Source organism: Vitis vinifera, chromosome 10 (genome assembly GCF_030704535.1).
Source record: "Vitis vinifera cultivar Pinot Noir 40024 chromosome 10, ASM3070453v1".
In the NCBI taxonomy this organism is placed as follows: Eukaryota; Viridiplantae; Streptophyta; class Magnoliopsida; order Vitales; family Vitaceae; genus Vitis; species Vitis vinifera.
The window spans coordinates 6,959,019-6,979,703 of record NC_081814.1 but is presented as its reverse complement, the minus strand read 5'-3'; the positions used below and the strand labels follow the sequence as shown (position 1 = coordinate 6,979,703).

General features: G+C 34.8%; 3 protein-coding genes across 6 annotated transcripts; 2 read left to right on the top strand and 1 right to left on the bottom strand.

Annotated features, from left to right (window-relative positions):
- The first annotated feature begins 334 nt into the window (after window positions 1-334).
- On the top strand, window positions 335-3,382 carry LOC100252068 (uncharacterized). The gene is made up of 8 exons (XM_010657178.3): window positions 335-543; window positions 611-702; window positions 797-863; window positions 970-1,000; window positions 1,333-1,473; window positions 2,917-2,942; window positions 3,027-3,085; window positions 3,213-3,382. Exons 1-8 carry the CDS (start codon window positions 415-417, stop codon window positions 3,241-3,243), a joined length of 576 nt encoding a protein of 191 aa, XP_010655480.1. The 5' UTR covers window positions 335-414; the 3' UTR covers window positions 3,244-3,382.
- A 1,147-nt stretch (window positions 3,383-4,529) lies between these two features.
- Window positions 4,530-14,234, bottom strand: LOC100245146 (negative regulator of systemic acquired resistance SNI1). 4 transcript variants are annotated; one of them, XR_002030961.2, is made up of 16 exons: window positions 13,911-14,234; window positions 13,702-13,768; window positions 12,909-13,002; window positions 12,727-12,810; window positions 12,518-12,607; window positions 12,172-12,243; window positions 9,844-9,925; window positions 9,693-9,742; window positions 9,276-9,488; window positions 9,131-9,201; window positions 8,971-9,040; window positions 8,573-8,638; window positions 7,008-7,160; window positions 6,468-6,601; window positions 5,938-6,061; window positions 4,530-4,713 (listed from the first exon to the last, which is right to left on the bottom strand). XR_002030961.2 is itself a non-coding variant. In XM_019222440.2 (15 exons), the coding sequence occupies exons 1-15, from the start codon at window positions 14,017-14,019 to the stop codon at window positions 5,992-5,994; spliced, it is 1,425 nt and encodes a 474-aa protein (XP_019077985.1). In that variant the 5' UTR covers window positions 14,020-14,234; the 3' UTR covers window positions 5,937-5,991. The 4 variants fall into 4 exon arrangements, 1 of the variants encoding a protein (XP_019077985.1); XR_002030962.2 differs by having other exon boundaries at window positions 7,041-7,160; XR_002030963.2 differs by lacking the exon at window positions 12,172-12,243.
- Window positions 14,235-17,310: 3,076 nt separating this feature from the next.
- Window positions 17,311-19,409, top strand: LOC100246932 (GDSL esterase/lipase At5g45950). The gene is made up of 5 exons (XM_002277243.5): window positions 17,311-17,702; window positions 18,079-18,209; window positions 18,324-18,557; window positions 18,670-18,916; window positions 19,007-19,409. The coding sequence occupies exons 1-5, from the start codon at window positions 17,426-17,428 to the stop codon at window positions 19,195-19,197; spliced, it is 1,080 nt and encodes a 359-aa protein (XP_002277279.1). The 5' UTR covers window positions 17,311-17,425; the 3' UTR covers window positions 19,198-19,409.
- The last annotated feature ends 1,276 nt before the right edge of the window (window positions 19,410-20,685 follow it).

Below are 20,685 nucleotides of genomic sequence, written 5' to 3'. Positions count from 1 at the left end.
CCTTTTGTCTAATTAAGGCAACACCGTCACTTAAAAAATGTACATCGTATATAATTTTAAAGCATAAATGGTAAATTGTTCAATTTAAACTCGATGAGGTAATGTGCAAAATACACTATAAGATAGAAGAGTAAAATGTAATAAACCCAAAAAATAAAATATAACATTTATAAGAAGGTTTACCTTTACATTTTCAGCACTAAATTTTCTAACTTATAGAATAATTAATAGACATTACTCTTTTAATTTGAGATGATAATGGATAAATTTTATTAATTTCAAAAAAAATACATTAATGGGTAGAAATAATAAAAATGTAATATTTTCTAGGTATCCAAACGGGGCTAAAAATTTGTTTTCCTCCTTTTTTCAATTGCCGGCTCCAATCAGGAGTGTAAAAAGTCCAAAAACATAATGAATAGTGTGGCATGCCCATCCTGCTGCTCCATCATACGCACTAAGCACAGGAGTGTGAGCCGCAGGAGAGCCCAAGTCAGAGCAATGAGAGCCATTGTTCAGCGAGTCTCGTCTGCCAGCGTCGAGGTCTGTTCCAAATCAATCTCTCTTTCTTTCCTATCCTACATCACCAGCGCAAAATTGCAATTTGCAGGTGGAGGGGCGCATTGTATCGGAGATAGGGCCGGGTCTGTTGGTCCTCGTCGGCGTTCACGAATCCGACACAGACTCCGATGCAGACTACATGTCTCATTTCTCAACCTTTTTTTATTTTTTATTTTTTTCTTTAAATTTAAATTTCTATTATGAATTTTTGAATTTGAGTGATTAAATTTTGCAGATGTCGGAAGGTGTTGAACATGAGGTTGTTCCCAAATGAGACTACTGGCAGAGCATGGGACCAAAGCGTAATTTTCCCTTTCTTTATATTCATCTTCTGAATTGTTTTCTACCACCTATTGTTATTGTTGTCGAGAAATTATGAATTCGTTGAATTTTGGTGGATATGTGCAGGTTGTGCAGAAGAATTACGGAGTTCTACTAGGTATGTCAGACATGAATCACACCAATTTTATCTGGGCAATTTTTTTTTCTTCCTAAAGATTTTGTTCAAATTGGTTGCTTGTATCGTAAATTGATTATGACCTTTCATTTGTGTTAAGGGGAAAAGGGGTTCTAATGAATAACGGATGGATATGATGGCATATGAGGTTTTTGGATGATTGATTTTTTTTTTTATTTTTTGAGATTTGCAGCACCAATTTCTAATTTGTTATAGTTCTAAATTGCTTCAAGTATCATGAAAGAGTGAAGGGAGAAAAATGATATACAAGTGGAGTGGCATTTTACAGTTCTAATGCTGTTTGGGTGTTTCAGTGAGTCAGTTTACATTGTATGGAATTTTGAAGGGTAACAAGCCAGATTTTCATGTGGCAATGCCGCCCCAAAAAGCAAAGCCCTTTTATGCTTCGTTCGTTGATAGATTCCGGACATCATACAATCCAGATGCAATTAAAGGTATGCCATTGTGTTGTCTGCTCTATTTCATTACTAATTTGATACATCAGTGAATTGTTGGGGGTGCTGCATCAGTAGGGTGTGCTGTGAATAAAAAAAGATTGTTCAATGATGATTTTGCAGTGAAAGAGGCCTGTGAATGTGTATCTAAGTCATTATAATCCTCTCTGTAAAATTATCACTTGTTAATGATTTTGCATTTGAAGTCAGGAGCCTTGCCATTTTTGAGCAGTTGTCGATAATGATCTTGTCTTGTAGGGTCTGTGCCTTTTATCTACAGGTTTGATTTGATATTTTTCATAACTAAATTGCTTTCCGAGTTAGCCAAGGTTAATTCTTTTGATAGCTTCTTGTTTTGTGTTTTTTATTGATTTGTTTATATTTGTTACATGAGAATAATTCGCTTTGTTGTAATTCTTTCTTTAATTTTCTGTTTTTGTTTTGTCTTGTTTATCTTGTTTGTGTATATGTCTGTTTTTCCATTCTTTCTTTTCTTGGCTATGGTTGCTTTTGAAGAAGAATACTATTAAAGATCAGGCATATTATTTCTTCGCTGCTTAAATAAATGTCTTAACGATATGATTAATTCCTTGAAGATTTGGGTACCTGAAGAAAGCCAAGAGAGAACTATTAATGCTATGTTTAATGACTTGAATTATTAGCTATTAGAAACCTTGCTTAAATCATTATCATGCTGACCAGAGCATGAGTTGGGATTTAATATAATGCCTAGATCAGACCATGTGCGAGGCTTCTGCCCTACCCTCAAAGCTGTTAGTGGGACTCAAGGACTGAATCCTCTGGGGCCAGTGAATTGCCACTTCGCAATGTTGCTAGGGTTGTTTGAATAATGAGCTTCCTTCGGAAAAAAATAATGATCAAGTCTCCTTACAAGATGCAGACCAGGGATGCATCCTGCCAAACACAATTGACAAAGTTACTAGAGAACTTGGGCTCCTGGATGTTTCCATTGAAATAAAATTTAGTGTATTATTTTTGCTGGAAAATATGTGTATGCTGAAGTGATGCATAAGATGAGACATGAGAGATCAGCATTAGCGTAATTTGGATGAGCATCATATAGCTAAGAGATAGTGAGCTTATTAAGGTTATTTTGTTAAAAGGAAAGGTGAACATTATTTCACATACAAATCCATTTTATGAACTTAAAACAGTCTATGCTGTAATGCAGCTTATCAGTAATAATTATGTGAAAATTAAGGAAAAGGCAGTCAGGGGATTTACTAGAACCCATGGTGTGTTTTAATCTGAAATATCAAGACAGATAGACATGACTAGGAGCGTCCATGTACATCAAGACACCGTTTATGTGAATGGCTTCATACATTTTCTACTTTGTTATTACTCATACATGCTTAAAATCAGATATTATGTTTCATGTATTGAATTTTCTTCCTCTTTTCTTGTCATTTTTTTTTTCAGATGGCGTATTCGGAGCAATGATGAAGGTAAGGTTACCACACCCTGGGTTTTCTTTACCACTTTTCCTTTTGGGAACACCACTCTGACTTCCACTTTACAATGTTGGAAAGGTCAATTTGGTTAATGATGGTCCAGTCACAATGCAGCTTGACTCATCGCAACCATCCAAGTGAGTACATATCAGCTGCAATTAAGTCAGCCTCTGCATGATATTCTGTTATGCCCATGGCAAGTGTTCAAACCTTGGATTTTAATGGTTTCCATAACTGACTAAAATAAACATTGCACCATTTCAGGAATGCCAAAGATGGAATGGAAGAACCATGAATGTGTTTGTTAGACTAAATTGTTTGAGGTTCATCTCATGGTCTGTACACCTTATATGAACCACAGGATCTATGTAGCCAGTCCAGATATCAAGATGATTTTCTAATTTAAGATGAAGCTTCTTTTTCTTATGTTGAAATCATTTGGGCAATTTCTACTATCATTTGGATTTAATCAGTATATGAGGTTGCCTTCCTAAACCTGCGAAAATGGTTCTCCTATTTTGATCTGAGTCCTATTTCATTTGTCTAGATAGCTAGGCTAAGGCTCCATCTGTGTGATGAAAAACGGAATTAAAGGGAACTGTACACATGCTCTTTGGTGGGGCTGTGTACTGGTATAATTTTGGCAAGCATTGAAAATATTGTGACCAAGTAAACAGGGCTGCTACATTCTGCCTATTACCAAAGAAACTAAAATTTCCCACCTTCCATCACTTTGGGGAAAAGCCTGGGTTCTTGCTTCTACAAAGACAAGAAATTTGATTTTGCCAAGCTGAAGTCATGGTGACTTCTAATGTGAACTTTCGATCTCTCTGAAGCCACAACATTTATTAGTTTGAACCGTTTGCCAAAAAATAATTTACTGGGAAAAACCTTCAATTTGGTACCTGGGACAACTGTTCCGTGCATTTGCAGTAATCCGTCTGAACCAAGATGTTGAGAATATATAATCTTCAATTTCATTACCATATAGATTTTCTTCCCCTATGAACATGGGACATGATGAAAATCCAGTTTTGGATTGAATGAAACCTGATTTTGCTTTAAAAAACTGAGTTTCTGATGATGATGAACCCTGACTGGCTTGTTCTCCCAACTTACCAATTCTCTTTTTATGGCTTTTCCATTTTCATAGCTCTTAATACTTAGGTAGCCTTACACATGAATAACCAGTTCAACTGGAAAGAGAGGAGCAATACCTTAAAAGCAGACTAGTTATAATTGAAGGAAGAAGCTGTATCAAGTAGAGACCAATTGGACATTCTTATAGGCTATGTTTGGTTAAAAAAAAGTACTAAAAAAAAGAATAAAAATATGAAGAAAAATGGTTTTTTAATATTTTTTATTTTTCCAAAAAAAAAAAGCAAAAAATAAAATAAAAGAAAAATAAAATCAATTGGAAGTTTATATGTATTTCGATTATGTGAGATAACATACAAAAATAATTTAGACTTTAAAGTTTAAATCTAATTTTTATTTTTACTTTTTGTGTTTTTTCATATTAATTTTATTTTGTAAAGCTCCTTTCCATGGCTAGTGCTGTGCTAAAAAAAGCCATGTAAATTTCTAAAGACCCCCATTGTTCCATATATTGCCACATCTCTCCAAAATCATCAATTACTTTCATATAACTACGCATTACAAAATTATCGCAGCGCAAAAGAAATTATACAATGAAGATAAAACCTTTGGCTCAATTCTGTAACACTTTAGTATGTGATCATGAGGTTGATAGTTGCATCTTAACCTGCCAAACAAAAAGCAGAGTGCAAAGATCAGTGATTGCTGGGAGACAACTTAAAGTGAGCAATTTGGCACCTAAGCTTGCAAGTGTGTAAAGTTGGTAAAATTCATGAAGATGATGGCGGTCAAATACTAGCAAGCCAGCTCAATAGTACTATCTTGCATTCCAGTGGGCTAAAGAAAGAAAAATTACAGAAAATAACAACAATGCCTAGCCTATGCTTTGAAAGAGAAGAATGTAAATCAAACAGGAAAAAGGCATATTTATGAGAGAGAGTTTCTGGTAAAAAGTATGAGTAAAGTAGTATAGCGAGACCAAAAGGAAAATGTTAAGAGAATTTCTTACAAGTAAAATAAATCTAAAGTTTTATAACAGGTAGGGCTTTCAGCAAGGAAGAAGCAATAGGGCAGGACTGATGTTGCTGACCTTAAAGAGTTGTTGCAGTTGCTTGGATTGACTGATTCATCATAATCTAAAAATGGTCAACTAAATTGCTCTAAATGCTGTCTCTAAAGTGGCCTTAACCATTAGATAACAACTTCACAGTCGAATATGTCAATTTAGGACTTGGCATTTTATTACCACATCCTTAAGTAATCAAGTGGCCACTTTAGTTTAGTTGTAGCATATCTTTAACCTTTGCATATACGCATGTGCATGCAAGCAACTATGGTTGGAATGTGGGGATTCCTAAAAGGTCAATTGTCTATTCGATTCTCCTGACATAGGTACATTTTGGTTCCAAGGTGAAGGATGCATAAAGCAAAAATTTAATACAAGTGCTTTTTTTTTTTCTCTAGAGAGGAGAGAGGCATCACATTATAAAGGACACAATTTTTTGATCAGCAATCAAAAAAGAATATAATGACTACCATGGTCAAATGCTTTTTAAAATTGCTGGCATAAATAGTATTTTTCTACCAAACCTGTCTATTGTGTTCCCATCTAAATGATAATTGTTCATGTACAATCTCCAAGTCAAAATTTGGGACATACATCCCAGGGAAAAAATTATGTTTTCATTCCAGTCTGTAAGTTATAAAAAATTTCTTACAAGGCATGCATCTTCCTACGGATGAGGACATCTGAGGTTGGATGGAGCGAGGATCCCTGATATGTCAGTTGTGCGCATTGTTTTTTCTATTTGCCTTCAGATTATAGTGGTGGCTTATTGTTAAATGAGTAGAGAAGATAATTCTATCCAACTGCATTGGGTAGAATGCATACCATCTACTTAGTTCAGATTAAGTCAATGAACTGAACTGGTAACCGTTTCTGAACTCATTTTGTTGAGAGGATGGTTGCCGCTGTAAATAGAGCTTCTTTTCCTAATGGCAAAATCTCCACATGCCTGCACCATGATACATAAAATTTCAATTATGACAATGCACACTAGAAAAAAATAAATAAATGGAGAAAACTCCCTTGTTTCTAACCGTTCATTATGGAATCAATCATCTAATTCAAAAGATTATTCATTACTGCCACTACAATCAGTCTCTGACCAGAATAAATAGTTTAGTAAAGCAAAGGGTTCAAAATGTAAGAGTTGGCTTTTGGTCATTTGGGAAAAGGGCATTTCATAGAATGTTTCAACTTTTAAAACACTGAAGCAAGGGCAAAAATCCATCAAAGTTTTATATGCCTATAGTCTAATACATCTGAAGTGTCTCAGAAAACAAGATATTAAAAGATAAGGAAAAAAAATTGAAAAGAAAATCAATCAAGTCAAATTGAGATAGAACAATGAGCCTTACCCATCTTTTCCTCTAAAACTATTAAAAGCAGAAATCATATTTTTGCATATTTCCAAAGAGCTGATACTTGCATCTTCCTTGGAATTAGAGATGCCTTTAACAGATTGTTGTTCAGATGATAGTGACAAATAAGCCTGAAAGAGCATTACAAAATATAAGAAAATTAATACACTAGTAAAATACCATGAAATGTTAGTTTTTGTTCCATTTTTTTTCATTTTTTCCAGGACACTTTGATGGAAAAATAAAATCATTTCCCTATTTCACATATATTCATCAACTCCAAAGTCACCCATAGAAAATTCAAAATAATGATTTATCAAAATAAACATGTTTTATGAGATGGCCACAAAACTTGGGACTTGAAGTTGAGATGGCTACTAAATTTGATTTTCTTTATAGGTAACTACAAAATTTGGTTTTTAGGGGCACATTTCTGGAATTCAAAAGATAATAAAAACAGATCTTACTGTTTATGAGTAGATTTCTGTTAATTTGAAGCTATCTGATTGAATGCATCAGTACAACAAGAACAATCACCTGAAAAGCATGCGCTAAAAGCAACTGAGCTACCTCTGTACCAATTTTCCTGATAACGTTTTTTGTGTTGGTGTTGTTTGAAAAGTACTTCAAAAGTCCACCAAATGTTGCATCTTCTGTAGGACCATTTGATCTCCGAGTGCGAACAGAAGGCTGCAATACATAATGTAATCAAATACATAAAATTGCTATTAAGAGGGGGAAGCATGACTTTACCACTTCATATCTAGACTCATTTGAGCAGCTTTGGATTAATAACTGTTAAATCCAAAGGCTAAATGTATCATGTATCACATATTGGGTTTTCAAATCTGATTCCTCCTAAAACCATTGAAAATAGTCAAAGGTGCTCGTACTGTCACAACACGTATCATATCATGCATCATATCTTAAAATTCACTTCAGTTACAGTACATTACCAATGATATGTATCATTTTACATAAAAGACGAAAATGTATTGATGTTGGATCATGGCACATTGTGTGTTCTAAAGGTTTTAACAACTATGCGTATATAATACGTTTAAGATAAGATACATAATGGTGATACCTATTGCTTTAAATTTAAAATGTGTAATATTGTTCTATCTCATTGTGCATGCTTGTGTGTGTTATTTTGTATAATGCATATACGACCCAGCAACCCTTTGGATCATGGAAGACAAATTTGGGCCTGGGCCACAAGCTACCAGTTTGGGTTCAGATACAAGGTGATTTTCTACTGGATAAAAGGTGCGTCCTCATCGTGTTTGTCCTTGAAGCATTAGATAAGTATTAGTGGGACCACATAACTATAACAAAAACAGAACCTGTGAACCTTGCCCAAATACTTGAGAGTGATATGACAAAGTTTGAAACTGTTTTTACTACTGGTTCTCATCCTCAGGTCATCCATCCACAAATTGATGCCAAATTCCTGAGAGGACAATCATTGGCAGGGATTGTAAACCTTCTATTTGATCACAAGCTTGGAGTTCTCTTCATAATTATTAGTTGGTTATCCTTAAAAATATCCTTCTTTAGCTTGATCTTGTTGCAGAAGACAATAATAAATTACATTCTTGGTGAGGAGGGATACAGTGACCCTACAGCCAAGATGTGTCAGTACTCATTCAAAGTATGTTGGAGAAGTGCCTGTATTCACTATGGAGTCTATGGACATGACTCCTCTATAAATCTTCTGTGCCACTGAAAGCATGTTAAAGGAATGACATATCCAGATTCCAGTATGATTTCTCACACAGAAATGACTCCCCTTTAGATGTGTTTGTGCTACTTTTAGATCTTGTTATTTTTGTCTCGGGTAAAATTTAAAAAAAACATGAACTACTCAAAATTGAATTTCTTATATAGTGATCACCAAGAAAGTTTATATTCCTCAAAATTTTTATTTAAATGTCACTAAAAACAAAACCCCAGTTTTCTTGAGTAATGAACATTTTGTTTTCAGAAAAAATGAAGGGCAAGCACCACGAACAAAATGTCTTGGATATATAATGAAAGGACTCCTGTTGACATATTTCATATTGAATAAATCCACTACAGATATTAAATAGCTCACTTACCTTACTGATGTATTTCCAAAAATACTGCAAAGCTATTTCCAGCTTCCATTTTGGTTCATTAAAGACCTGCAAACCACCCTCAAAGCCAGTATGAGAAATCTTGACATACTTGAGTAAATAAACTTTCCAAATTAAATATAGAAAGAACTTCATCATTCTTTAAAAACTAAAAATGGATGCTATCATTCAATAAGAATGTGGGAAATGACTATAAAATTGCTATTCAAACTCCAAAATCTCCTAAAATGCACCACCAAGAATAAATTATACAAACTAAGGCATGACTTCTGTTAATAATATGATTAAAAGCATGTTCTATGCAAGGAGGAGCCATAATTAACCAAAGGCTTGTTCAGGTATCAGCTCAAGAATTAAGAAGTAAATATTTGAAAGACTACCTGTAGAAATGGGGAGAGAATATCTTCATTGTAAGTAAGTTCATCTATAATTATCTCGACCAGTGGAGTTCTGCACCACATTCCAGAAATTTCAATATCTTTAATGGATAAACAATATGTAAGCAAGTAAAGGCATCATACCATAAAAACCAGAAAATACCTCACACCGTCAGCTCTGGTAGTATGACCTTGCATATCCGCTTTCTTCTTTGACATATCAAGCTCCATAATCTAGAAGGGAAGAGTTTATGGTAAACTGATCCCAAAAGAAATCCTCAAAATAGAGCATCACTTACAAACCTTACCAGTACCAGAAGTTTCTGTACAGAAATACAAGTACAGTTTTTCACTTCAAGAAAAGCAATTGCAACAGCAGTATCACACTTTTCATGTTGTTTTCCAGCAGAATTTTCTTCACAACTAGGATCATGACTGAATCCAGCATAAACATGACAGAGTCTAGAAATTAAGGACAAGCAATCCTTGATGAAACCTTTGTAGCTTATTTTCCTTGAACCCTACACAAATAAACCTAGTCTCAATAACAACCTTATATTTCCCATAAAGTAAACAAAACAAGGCCTCCTGGGGCCTTGGACAACAAAAACTTCAGTTTCAAGTAAAATGAAAGAAAATAAAAGAATCATGGTGTAAATACATATAAATCGTTGAATAAATAAAATTGATAAAAATATTGAAGGCTCCAAAGATGAAGGGTATACCAGAAGCATGTTGATCAGGGACTCCCTTAGAAGGGTCCAGTTCATAGTTTCTGAAATACAACAATGAATTGCTGCTTAAACACAAGATCTTAACCAACATACTAACACCAAAAGCCAAAGGCCATAAAATATTACATCAGAATTAGCTTACCCTTATACATGCTGTTACGAGGTAAAAAATCTCCTTCAAGAACATTGACTAGATATTGAAACAGGAACATGTTGCCCAGAGACTGCAAATAAGATCGTACAATGACAAATCAGGTATCAAAACTGTGCTTACTAACAAAGCAAGATGACATAAAAGCTCTAGCATTTGTGACAAAGTCCTACCAGATATCAACCAATTAATTATAACCACAGCATCAGATGCTTGCAACCTTACAATGTTAATATAAAACATAAACAACTACACAAAATTACTAGAACATAAATCTGAGAAAGAAACAAATGGTGACTAAATGTCAATAAGGAATGCTATCAAACTGACCATGTCAATATGGGAACTGCTCAATAAATAGGTTGAAAGCATTTGAATTAGAGAGAGACAGGAAAGAGCCAACATGTTTATAAATAAATAAAACTTGAAACCTACAACATGTAGACCATGACTTGATGCTCCCTTTGATCTGTAAGCAAGCAACCCACAACAATGATTCATTTGTTCCTCTCTTTCCAAACAATCCAAAACAAACATAATGGGGCCATTTCCAAACTGCTCTGTGGTTTTCGGGAAGTGTCATTTGAGTAAAACAACCATAGTAACCCCAAGGAGAACCCAAGATGCTTGAAATAAGAGAATGTCAAAGACCACAAGCAAGAAATCCAGTCACAATGAATTAAAAAAATATGAGCCACCATATCCTCCTTTTGACTCAATACCGATTAACTAAAATCCACCCTTCTAAAGCTAGTTTGTTGTTAAAATTTTATTCCACACTGCCTCCCAATCAAAACATTCAACCTTGGAAGGCACTTTAGGGCCCAAAAATATTGTGCAGGAAAAGGGAAGGTTGCACCTTAAGCAATTTTTATGATCAATAGTAGCTTTTACCTATAAGGGAGCCTTTCTTTTGTCAATAGACAAAGCAACACTACTCAATGCCCAGCCACGAAGTTCAGGAAATCAAATACCAACTTAAACAAGAATCAAACTACTTCCCCTTTCGAAGACATGAAAATAATATCAAGACCAGTTTTTCAGAATACTCGAGCAGATTTATTTTTCACCAGACCCACCAAAGAAAGGTGAAAAAATAGTAATAATAATCATGCAGTACATTGCTTCTGGTACCAACAATTCCTCATCTTGCAGTTCTTCAGATACTGCATTGGATTTTCTGCCAATAACCAGCATAAGGAGGTGATTTTTTAATTCTTGTTCTTCTTTTGAAGATAGCCACTTATTTGCGCAATAATGATTGACTTATTTTTCTGGGTAAGAAGCCCAAGAAAGAGCAAAGAGAATCCTTCTCAAAATCCGCACTACAACCAATACAAATTTTCTCTCTCCTGATCTTGATTCAACAACAGTTCAAACATATCATCCACCTGAGGTTGAAACTAAGGACTCTAGGTTGTTCAGTGAATCATGCTTTGCTAGCAGGCAGCAACTAATGGCATCCTTTTCTTACCAATATTCCCATTTCAGCTGTTCTACTCTATCAAGCTGGTTATCTTGTATCTCGCTTCTCAACTCTAACTGCAGGTTTATGAATTTAGGAAAATTATAAATGCCAATTAGGTCAGGACTAAATAATTGTTGATTGTGATCCTGATAAGCAATTTAGATTGAGAAAGCATAGTAAATTAGAGATAGGCCACATCTGTATCGCTAACTGTAGTTCTAATCAATAGTAATGCCTTTGCACTCCAAGCAGCTCGATAAACTAAAAATGGCACAGCAGCGGATCGAGCTCATCTTCATTCCTTGAAGCCATTTAGAATTCAGACATGGAGCATCGACTTAATAAATAGACAATGCTTAATATTCATGTCAATGTATAGAAACCCTTGTATTTATACATGGAATCATCATATTAATGTCCATGCACAGATACCAATATTCTTATATATGCCCATCAGATTAAGAATTGAAACATTCTGACTGCATCAGCCCAAGCAACCACATTATCTACTTATTTGGTATATGAAGGATTTTTATACATGCTCATCAGACTTAAGAACTGAAACTTTCAGACCTGTATTGGCCCAAGCAATTACATCGTCTACTTATTCGGCATGAAAACTTTCTGCAAGTGAGTTTCTAGTAGTGCTTTATAAATCAAGTGTTTTAAATAGAAAAATATTCCATGACAAGATTAAACAAATAGGAAAGCACCCTAAGCCTCATGTACTTTCAATTAAAAATATTTACCTACGCAATTATGCGTTATTAACTCGAGACAAATTATGTTTCCATAAATCCACACGTTTTTTTTTTTCCTTTTTTTATATGATATAAAAGATGTGTACTGACCTTTATATTTAATGCTTGAGAATTCATTTCATCAGTCACTTTGACAATGTTTTGAATCAGAAGATGAAAACCCTGAAATTAGCAGACAGTTCAATGAAGGCTGAAATCACAATATTTAAAATCCTATTTACAGTAAAAAAAATCAAAGAATATGATCAGCATCATCCAGCAATGAAATTTAAGCATAACAAAGCACATATTCACAGTAAAGTACAACTTAAGTTGTGTTTAACATTTACTTTAATAGTGGCTTAATGATTGGCATTATTGTGTATATAAAAAAATCCTAGTACTACAGAGCAAATGAAACAGTAGTAGGGAACCAAGCATAGTAAATACAACTCACAGAGGAGTCAAGTGGTCCACCAGAGTTTTTATTAGCCGTCTGCCTCTCACCACAAGTAGCATCTGAGCCAAGACTAAATGGTGACCATGCCTAACATGCAATATGGACAAAGTAGTAACCATCATAATATGAAACATGGAATTTGCAAATAACAATATATTTCCTAGCTCAGATGAGTAGGGCAGACAAGACACAAAAAGCAGGAATACCTCTTTCACCACAACTGGTTCAAGCAGGGCAGTACAGGATGAATTGGATTTATCTACATTGGATAAATACGCCCGAGGGAAACACTATGTTTAAACAGAAATTCAGCCAATAAGAGAAGCTGTTACAACCTTGAAGTATCTCAATACACATAAATTGAGGCAATATGAGATGAATTAAATACCTTATCCAACTCATTCAGAAGCTGATAGCTAGCCATTATTAATTCGAGAGACTTCCCAACCTTGAGAATCTGGAAAATCGCCTCAAACATTTTGCTTTTCCACCATATTTGCATAAACATATAATTACTTGGATAAACAAGAACAACCTCCAGAAAAACTATAAAACCTTGCTGAATGTAAAGAAAATTATGGCATTTTATTAGTCAAAAGACTGCAAATGAAAAAAGGGATAAACCATTTCTATGCAAACCCATAAAGAAGATAAACTTCTAAATTCTCCTCAATTCTATTCTTAATTTTATGAATAAAATGGTTAGCATTTTTTTTTTTTCAAAATAAAAGATTTTCTTTGTCAGGTGGGGATTGTTTTATGTATCAGTTGTATCTTTAAATGTTACAGAGGACTATCAACAAACAATTTGAAGACAATAATTTCCTCTGACTAACCCCGCTTCTTCACATTTGATCTTAATTGTTCTTTACTTTTTAGAACCAGTCAATAGCGCATGGCTTTATCTTCCAGCATCACAACATGTTTTGCATGCAGACTTTACAATGCTCAACATAATTCCAGAAATCTAGTACATCGATTTCCTGGTCTCCCAACCAAAAAAAAGGGCAATGACAGCTTAATCAATTAACATTTAATGAACAACCCAATGACTAAACGTTTTAAGCCTTAGCTCAAAAAAACTTCATCCACTGCTCCTTTATCACACCAAATTTCGATTTGCATGAACCATGATAATTCAGAACAAACACATTTATATACAGAAATTTGACATAAATTACTTGGTAGGAGCAGTTCCAGTTTCCGGAACAATCGAAGAAGCACGAACAGCTTCGAGAAAAGCCATTCCTGGAGAACAAGAAAAAGAAAAATACAATCACAAACACGATACAGCACAAAATGATGAGGATAGATAAAATAGCCTCCATTTGGCTGGCGAGAAAACTGAGAATCTGAAAATTTCAAGATTCAATCGAATAACGGCACGTACGGTCATCGTTGGTGTCCTGAGTGTCTTTAGCTCCGGCTGCGTCGATAATTGCCATGGTGTTCTCTTCTATGCTTCCCGCGTGGCTTCTACTTCTACTAGAGCTCTCCATTTTGATTTTCCACGAAAATCAAACCCTAGATTTTCTCTGCTCTCTGGAGATAACTAAAATCAAGAGAAGGGCGAATGCGATTAAAGAAAAATTAGAGAGAAAAAGAAAATGTTTGCTTTTCCCGCCAAAATTCCCACCCAGCTCTCACCCTAATCCGTCGATTCCGTCCTCACAAATTCCGCAATCCTTATTTTAAATTCATTTTAAAATTTTATCAATTGGAAAAGTCACGTGCTGACATGGAATAATATGAAGACTAGAGAGAAAGCTCCTTTTAAAGCAGTAATTTAGAGTATATTTTGACCATACTTCTAATATAAAAGGTGGTTTAAAAGAATGTTTTTACCATAAAAAAATAAAAATAAAAAAGTATTTTAAAGAAATTGAGGTATTTGACAAAATTTAAGTAATATTTTTAAAAAATTGAAAATTCTTTTACACTGTTTATGAGAAAAATACTTAACAAATTATTCTTCTAAAAACATTTTTTAAGAAAATATTTTAATTAAAACCAATTCTAAATGCATTCTTAAAATACTTCCGGTGTTTTCATTTACAATTTTTGTTTTATCTAAAAGTATCTTTTTTATTCTCTAAAAAACATTATGAGAAATTTTTGTAACTTTTTACAATACTTTCTTAATTTTACTAAACACCTTATTTTTTTTAAAAAATGATTTTTTATAATAAAAGTTTTTGCTAAAAATATAATTAAACTAAGTTGAAATATTTTTTTTATATGTACTTTTTAGATAATCAAGTATTTCTTCTAAAAATAGTATAAATGATTTTTCAACTCTTTAAAAATGTTTTTTAAATTTGGTTAAACACTTAACTTTTTTTTTTTTTAAATGTTTTTTATGCTATAAATGATTTTTAAAACCATTATCAAATCAACTGTTAATATCATATCTCATATTAAACAAAGAATAAAATTTTTTACATTACATATGTATAAATCTCTTCTTACTTTTATAAATATGTTTTAAATTATTGATGACTTTGTAGATATGTTTTAAAACCATAAAAACCCTTTTATACTCGGATCGAACAATATATATACGGTTGGTGTGTGGATCGTTAATGAATTTCATTTGCATCTCACTTTTGCAAAATTCAAAACAATTTACAACTCGCTCAAAATCTTCTTTTAATTCTTTTTAATTATTAATGTGTTGCGATGTCCAGATAAGTATACCATTCCATTCAATTGGTTCTTGGAAATATTTTTGGCTGAAAAGAATACGATGAATCATACCTTAACCAAAAAAAAATAATTCTAAAACGTTAACAAAACCGTCAAATCGTTTTCCATCTGGCTTTTATCTATTCTTTTTCAATAGTGGTGTTATCAGGTTACCTAGGAAGCTAAAGTGATGTTTTCATATCTTATTTATCAAACTCCTTTAGCAGTCGATTTAGTTTAATCCAAATAGTATATTTATCAAGCCTATTAACCGTGGTCTTTGACTAAACTTTGATGTCCTAAAAGATACCAATCCTAAACAAAAGCCTTAACATCGTCGAACCCATAAGTGCCTAAGACATGAGGGGAGTTGAAAAGTCGAAAATTGGTGAAATATAGGTGACAACAGCAAGCAAGAACGATGAGGGTAATGAAGGAGCTGGTTGATGCAACTCGTTGGGGATGGACATGAAGAGAGCGATTGGGGCAATTGATCTCAATATGATTGGTATACTGGTCTATGTCCATTAATGCCAAACGTATTTTGATGGTTAACTGGCCTCTTTTATAAGTTTGGAAAGCCCCCATGCAAGCTAAATCTCCCTAAGGACAACCCAGTGTGAAAGGCAAAGCTTCAGCTTTAATGTTCCCTGTCAACTCCTTTGGAAACACCATTCAATTCCAACATTATCACATCCTAATATTTATAATATCCTCACACTTTTAAGAAGATTCGTTGAGCCCATTCATTAGACAACAATTTGCAGGGCCGTAGTAGGAATGCCAGAGGCAAGTGCTTGAAAAACGCTTTCTCATATGAAAGTAAAAAATCCCAATTCATGGATTTTCCAAGTGATTTGAGGAGACAACCAAGACCCAGTTCATTGTCAACAGTGTGATTAAAATATGTTAGCCACAAACCATGGCATGTGGCATGTTTAGGTATATGGTGTGCAGGGTGTCTCTGGTTGGTAAGAGTCTTGAATCCAAGTTAATGTCCTCAACTCCCACCCACATGAATTCCATGGTTCCAGATGCTGCTTTGTAATGAAATCTGAAAGGTAAATTCCGTACACAAAAATTTAAGGCTGCTTTAGTGAAACAAGGGCACATGCCACCTATTGGCTTTGAAATAAACAGGTTAGTTGGAACAACCACTCGCCCAATTAATATGGCTTGCCGGGCAAAGCTAATTAGAGTCCACCTGCATCTGTTAGCCTGATATCCATTATCAACACCATAGCTGTGTTAGCCTCTATGGGACCCATATCCTTTGAAAATTTGATGGGACTCGTAAGCATTTCAGCCCTCTGTTGGAAGACAAACAGTAGGTGGCTATAAAGATGAACTAATGATCAGGCTGTCACATAAGTTAATAACTGATATTAGAAAGTATTGAACTTGGAGCTAGGTTCAATTATTTTATGAGCATGCAGTCATCTCGAGATTGTTGGCATAGATTAAGATGGAACAAGGCTGCAAACCATGAATGATAAACATGATGATGTCGTAGGCTTGGGCTTATTGAGTTCCTCGTTTTAATCAATCAATAATTAATTCCGTATGTTGAATACATTTTTTTTTAATTTTTCACTTATATTTTTCTGATGTCATAATGTAAGACCCAAAATTTTTTTGTGGTACACATTAGATATGATATTGACAATATATACCAAATTGATTAATATCACATGTTGATGCATAGGGCACTAGTTATCTCGATACCATCTTGAGGCTTACGACGGGTTACGTATAAGGCATTAGCCATCTCATTTAAAAATCAATTAGCACCGTTGTAGAAAGGTTTATACGCATCTTGAGGTTTCGATCTTTTTGAGGATCACAACAAGGTTTTAATTACTCCTTGAAAACGTACTGATACCACTAATTATATATAAGACAAATTTGGATTCCTTGTGCTGGCACATATATCCTAAGAGAACAGATTTTACCGTTACAATCCTGCTATAAATAAATTCTTACCATAAAACCTAGGAGGAAACATTTTTCACCAACCGCTGCATCAATTTTACCTCTTTTGGTCACATGCTTAAATGTTCAACCAACACAACCAAACTTCCCCGCCTATTTAAGAAGAAATGGTCTGCGGAGTCTCGTCACAGCCCCAGAAACTACAGCACCCTAGCTTTCTTTCTACTCCATCAAACTTCATTTTCTCTTCCTCAAAAATTCATCAAACAGTTCAGTTACAGTGCTGATATGGTGATGAGGATGAGGTTGGCATTGCTGGTACTTTTCTCTCTAGCTGTCACGCCATTGCTGGCTCGAGCTGTGGACATCCATCAGCTGAGGCAGTTGGCAGCTCGGAACAATGTGACGTGCATCTTGGTGTTTGGGGATTCCAGCGTTGATCCCGGAAACAACAACCAACTTGATACTATGATGAAGGGAAACTTCCCTCCATATGGGAAGAACTTCCTCAACGGCCGCCCCACGGGGAGGTTCAGTAATGGAAGACTGGCCACTGACTTCATTGGTACATTCACTGGCACTGCTCTCTGCCACTACTTTATTATACATTTACTAGCTTTGGATGACAATTTAGAACATGTTGCCATCAGCTAGCTACATGCATATGAAAATTAATGGTGTTAGGTGCTGGAAAATATCATGTTCCTACTTTACCAAGAAAATTGAGTCTGATTATCTTAGCTTGCTGATTTGTTTAAAATACTTTTTGGATCAACAAATTTCGCTTGAGAAAAAGATGTAGCATGTCCTTTCTCTATTGTTTATTTTATTTTTGATTTTTTTTTATCCATCATGTGTCCTAGTCCAGCGAAATAATTAAAACGTGACTACAGTTGTGTAATAGATATCATGGGCTCAGTTCTTCGTTTCTTTTTCTGCAGCGGAGGCATTGGGTTACAGAAACATAATTCCAGCCTTTCTTGACCCACACATACAGAAGGCAGATCTGTTACATGGAGTTAGTTTTGCATCATCTGCTTCCGGTTACGATGACCTCACCGCCAATCTCTCGGTAAGTCTCTGATTTGGTCCATAATTCAAGCAGCATTTTAGTATGTCAGTCCGGATCCACCACAAATTATGAGCTGACTTCTTTTACATGCTATTTTATGGCTTTATGAAACAGAATGTGTTCCCAGTTTCCAAACAGTTGGAGTATTTCCTGCATTACAAGATCCACCTGAGGCAACTGGTGGGAAAGAAGAAGGCAGAGGAAATACTCGGAAGAGCACTATTCGTTATGAGTATGGGCACAAATGACTTCCTCCAAAACTACTTCCTGGAACCCACTCGCTCGGAGCAGTACACTTTGGAAGAATATGAGAATTACTTGATCTCTTGCATGGCTCATGACATTGAGGTACTCCTCTCTCATGTCTGATTTCTTTTTGTCTATTCATTTAATTCACAGTTTCTATCTTCCCTTTTCACCCATTGCGCCAAACATTTTTAATTGCATTGTGTGGCTGCAGGAGATGCATAGACTAGGCGCTAGAAGACTGGTGGTAGTTGGGATACCCCCATTGGGGTGCATGCCACTAGTGAAGACACTAAAGGACGAGACAAGCTGTGTGGAAAGTTACAACCAAGCAGCCGCCTCATTCAATTCTAAGATCAAAGAAAAATTGGCCATCTTAAGAACATCCTTAAGGTTAAAGACTGCATATGCAGATATATATGGGACGGTAGAACGAGCGATGAACAACCCCAAACAATACGGTAAGTGCATCCAACATGATGTGCTAGGGAAGTTGCTTACAAACAGACTATGAATGAGGGAAATCGCTGACAATTTATGAGAATTTGCAGGTTTTACGGTGACAACAAAGGGGTGTTGCGGGTCGGGGACGGTCGAATATGCGGAGTCATGCAGGGGGTTGAGCACCTGTGCAGATCCAAGCAAGTATCTGTTCTGGGATGCTGTTCATCCCTCAGAAAACATGTACAAAATTATAGCAGATGATGTTGTGAATTCTCTTGACCAGGATCTCTTGCTCTAAGGATCATTTGTGTTGGCAGTAACTTTGATCTTGAACTTGGTGCTAATGGTTTCTATCATGTTTTTTAATGTTGGAGATAGACAAGAAAGAGCTCCAACTTAATGTTTGTTTACACATGCTTTCTCCGAACCTTTGATTAATTGTCTATCACTATGACAAATGAATAGGTTTGATTTGTCTAAGTCTGAATAAAAGAACCGAATTTAAAGTCATTAGATCAATTTAATTTGCTAATATGTCTACAAGTTATTAAATTGAAAATAGAGATAGAAAATCATGTAACTTTCACAACATAATTTGTGAAGCGTCACAGCTTCAATTTAAGTTCTGTGGCAGTAATCCACGAAGAACCCTGAATTCTCATGCAACTGTGTGTAAACTATGAAGTTGGAGAAGAAAAAGACAAGGGAAGAAAAATATGTAACTGGAATGCAGGGCCTCGCGTGTAAATGGTGGGCTTCACAGTTCAGACTAGTGGGCCAATGCACCAAGATATTTGATAAGGATGACGCTTTCTTCCCCTTGCATACGTTAGTTTTGCTGTAAAATCAAAACCTGTATCCACTCCCCTCAAACTTTTAATCAGGTAGTTCCACTATTTCAAGGTTTTTAACCTAAACCTTCAAGTATTACAATTAGATTGATAGACTCTATTGGACATTTACAATTTCTTCAAGAGGTGTCTCACTTTCAAACTTATTCTTGCTTAAATCTAAAACTATGTTTACAAAAAAGATTTGAGGTTGATATAAATTAAGTCGTTAAGTCATTTTAAGTTATTAAATTGATTTACCAAACACCCTCTAAGTAATACCTCACACTTAAGTTTTTACCTTAAGTGATATTTCATATTTGAGTCCACCTCACAAGGTATATAAGAAAAGACTTGATAAAAATAAAAAACTCGTAGTTTACAATTTTGCACCATGAAATACAAGGAAACTGGGGTTGGATGGTGTACTAAGATGAAATATAAATTTGAAAGCAATTTCACTTTAAAAACATTTCCTTAAGTCTAAAATAATATTAAAAAATGATCTAGAACTTGTTTATCTATCAATGCTATAAGTTTGAAGAATCTAAATAAGAGTTGGAAGCTCAAATTAGCTGTTATGCGCAATTTGAGGTTATTTAGTAGACCAACTAATTGAACCAACTATTAGTCGTTAGGTGGTAATAGGTATAAGAAGTGATCATTAGATCACAAGAGCTCGAATAACCAAGCAATTGGGGCTTAATTAGTACCTCAATCAGTCGAGGTTGCACCTCAACTGGTTAGGATAAGCTTCTACTACTTTGAAAATTTTCTTGAATCGATCGATTGCTTAGTTCAATTGGTTGACTTCTTAGTCCATTTGGTTGACTTGCTGGTGAACTATTGGTTAAAAAAATAGAAAAAAAAAAATGATGCACAAATAACCTTTAATGACTTAAATTGTTTTAGTATGAAAACTTAAGATTGAAAAACCCTTTTTGATGATAAATGTG